This window comes from Fukomys damarensis, unplaced genomic scaffold (assembly GCF_012274545.1).
Source record: "Fukomys damarensis isolate Sample0158 unplaced genomic scaffold, DMR_v1.0_HiC HiC_scaffold_19, whole genome shotgun sequence".
NCBI lineage: Eukaryota > Metazoa > Chordata > Mammalia > Rodentia > Bathyergidae > Fukomys > Fukomys damarensis.
The window spans coordinates 59,617,980-59,620,248 of record NW_022900931.1 but is presented as its reverse complement, the minus strand read 5'-3'; the positions used below and the strand labels follow the sequence as shown (position 1 = coordinate 59,620,248).

At 52.6% G+C, this 2,269-nt stretch overlaps 1 protein-coding gene across 1 annotated transcript in view; it reads right to left on the bottom strand.

Annotated features, from left to right (window-relative positions):
- Positions 1-2,269, bottom strand: part of Sptbn4 (spectrin beta, non-erythrocytic 4) — a 72,089-nt gene that overhangs the window by 13,228 nt on the left and 56,592 nt on the right. The window contains exons 22-24 of the mRNA XM_033765993.1: positions 2,257-2,268; positions 1,186-1,275; positions 5-49 (exon numbers count right to left, since the gene is read on the bottom strand). Coding sequence (XP_033621884.1) covers positions 5-49; positions 1,186-1,275; positions 2,257-2,268 — 147 coding nt within the window. The remainder of the gene's footprint in view (positions 1-4; positions 50-1,185; positions 1,276-2,256; position 2,269) is intronic.

The window sequence follows — 2,269 nt, the reverse complement described above, 5'->3', positions numbered from 1 at the left end:
GCACCTCCTCCAGGCGCGGCCCATGGGCCTGGATCTCCCGCCTCAGGCCCTGGGGAGGGAGGCCCCGGAGGAGAGGGGAGTTCAGAGACCCCGCCCGTGGAGCTCCTAAAAGATACACTCAGATCGCCTACCACGCGGCAGGTACTGTGCAATAATTTCCCCTTCACTCTCTCCTGCTCCGTAACCTGGTGGGAAAACAGGCACTGACAGAGGGACCAGGCCCAAGTACAAAGACCTAGCAAAGGGTGACAGGATTTGAACCCAGGAGGCTGACTCCAATTGTTTGGCGTTACCACGAAGGAGCCAGTGGCTGGAATGCAGGCATAAGGACACAGGGGTCCTTAGCAAATGAGGTGCTTAGCTCCCCCACGGTTGTGGGTTCTGCTTGGGTGGCTTCAACTCCTGACAGAACTTACTAGGAAGACTGTGTGTCCCTCCTGATCATGCACAGACCTTTTCGTTTTCCTTGTCATATTCCCTCAACAGCACAGATACCAACTGTCTAATGGCGTTTCCACTGGATTAGGTATTGTGAGTCTCCCAGAGATGCTGTGAAGGATATAGGGGATGTGTGCAGATGGCATACTACCGCGTTTTATGAGACACGGGTTATTTGCAGGTTTTGGTGTCTGCTGGGGTGGGAGGCTAGGAACCAGGGATCCTAAGGGACGACTGTACGCCCCATGGGTGCTTTGAGAGTTTGTTTGTGGTTGTTCTTTTTTGTTGACCGTCCCCTGGGGAGCCCTCCTGTCTCAGCCCAGGCAACTTTGTTCCCATGGACTCTACCAGCAGGTCCCCCAGTGGGCCCTTATCCTGGGCCAGGCTAACAACCATCCAAATCCCTGGCCTTTATTATTAGTTTAGGGCTAAGAATATGACTCCAGCCGGGTCACTAAGAGGTATTCCTGGGACTACTGGAGAAATTTTTGAGAGGGAGACATTCTCTTTGGTTTTGCTGGTAAGATGTAAACCTGAATCTGTTGGAGAATCAGCCCCCACACACACACACACAGGGCCAAGAAATTCATGGCAATAGCTAAAGCACCTGAATGTATCTGCCTGCTATCCAGTCTTTTCAGTTACAAAAGCCAATGGATTCTCCACGTAGCTCTAACCACATTAGCTGTTTTCTACCACTTGTACCCAAATGCACCCTCGCTGGCTCCCGCGCCTGGCTCAGCTCACCTGGTTCTTCTTGATGTGCTGCTGGACAGCCTGCAAACTGGTGCCCTGCTCCGTCTGCACGGCCAGCGGCAGCCGCTCCTGAACCCATGCCTGGGAGAAGCCAGGGAGCAGGTCAAGGGGAGGAAGGATGCACCTGAGGACAACTGCATCTGAGCTGATCTTCAGGCCCTTGCACAGTGTCAAGCGTCCTTTCTAATAGTCCAGATGCACCCATCCCCAGGGTCCTCTACACACAGACTTTGTCTCCCTCTCGCTTTGGGGGGCAGGCTTACCTCTGGCCTCTGCACACACAGGCCCTGGGTCTCAGCTCAGATGTCCCCTTCCTCCAAGGAACCCTCCCTCCCTGACTGAACACCCACCAGCTGCCTGCTCTGGACTGCTAAGGCCCCTCAGCCGCACCACGGTGGACCTAACCACCCAGCACTGTCACTGGCTGGGGACTGGTCCATTTCCCCTTTCACACTGAGCCTCCTGTGGGCAGCAACAGGGTCCACTTTAGTTGCCTATGGCTCCCAGCATCATGGGGGGGGGTCCCCAGAATGACTGAGAAAGCAAATCAGTGAGTGAGTGATAAAAGAACCAGCACATCAAGAAATGAGCGACTGAATGGGGAAATGGACAGATGAGATGAGTGAATAAATGAGCAATAAGTAAGTAAACGACCGAGAAAACAAAAAAGGATAAATTTGTGAATTTAAAATGTGTGACTTCACGAATAAATCAATGAGTGATTGAAAGTGAATAAATGAGGCTGGTGAAAATGAGCGCACGATTATAATCCCAGCACTCTGGGAGGCTGAGACAGGACTACTACAAATTTGAGCCCAGGTTGGACAATTCAGCGGTTTAGAGATCCTACCTCCAAAAAAAAGGAGCAGGCTGGGGATGTAGCTCAGTGCGAACACCCTGGACTTAATCCCCAATATTTCAATTTTTTAAAAAGAAAGAAAAGAAAAAAGGGGATAAATGACCATGCAAGGCTGAAAGAGTAAGTGAAGGACAGAATGAGCGACTCCGCCCCTGCCCCGCCCCTCGTTAGCCGGTCCCGCCCCCGGTCGCCGCGCGCCTCACCAGCTCGTCGTCC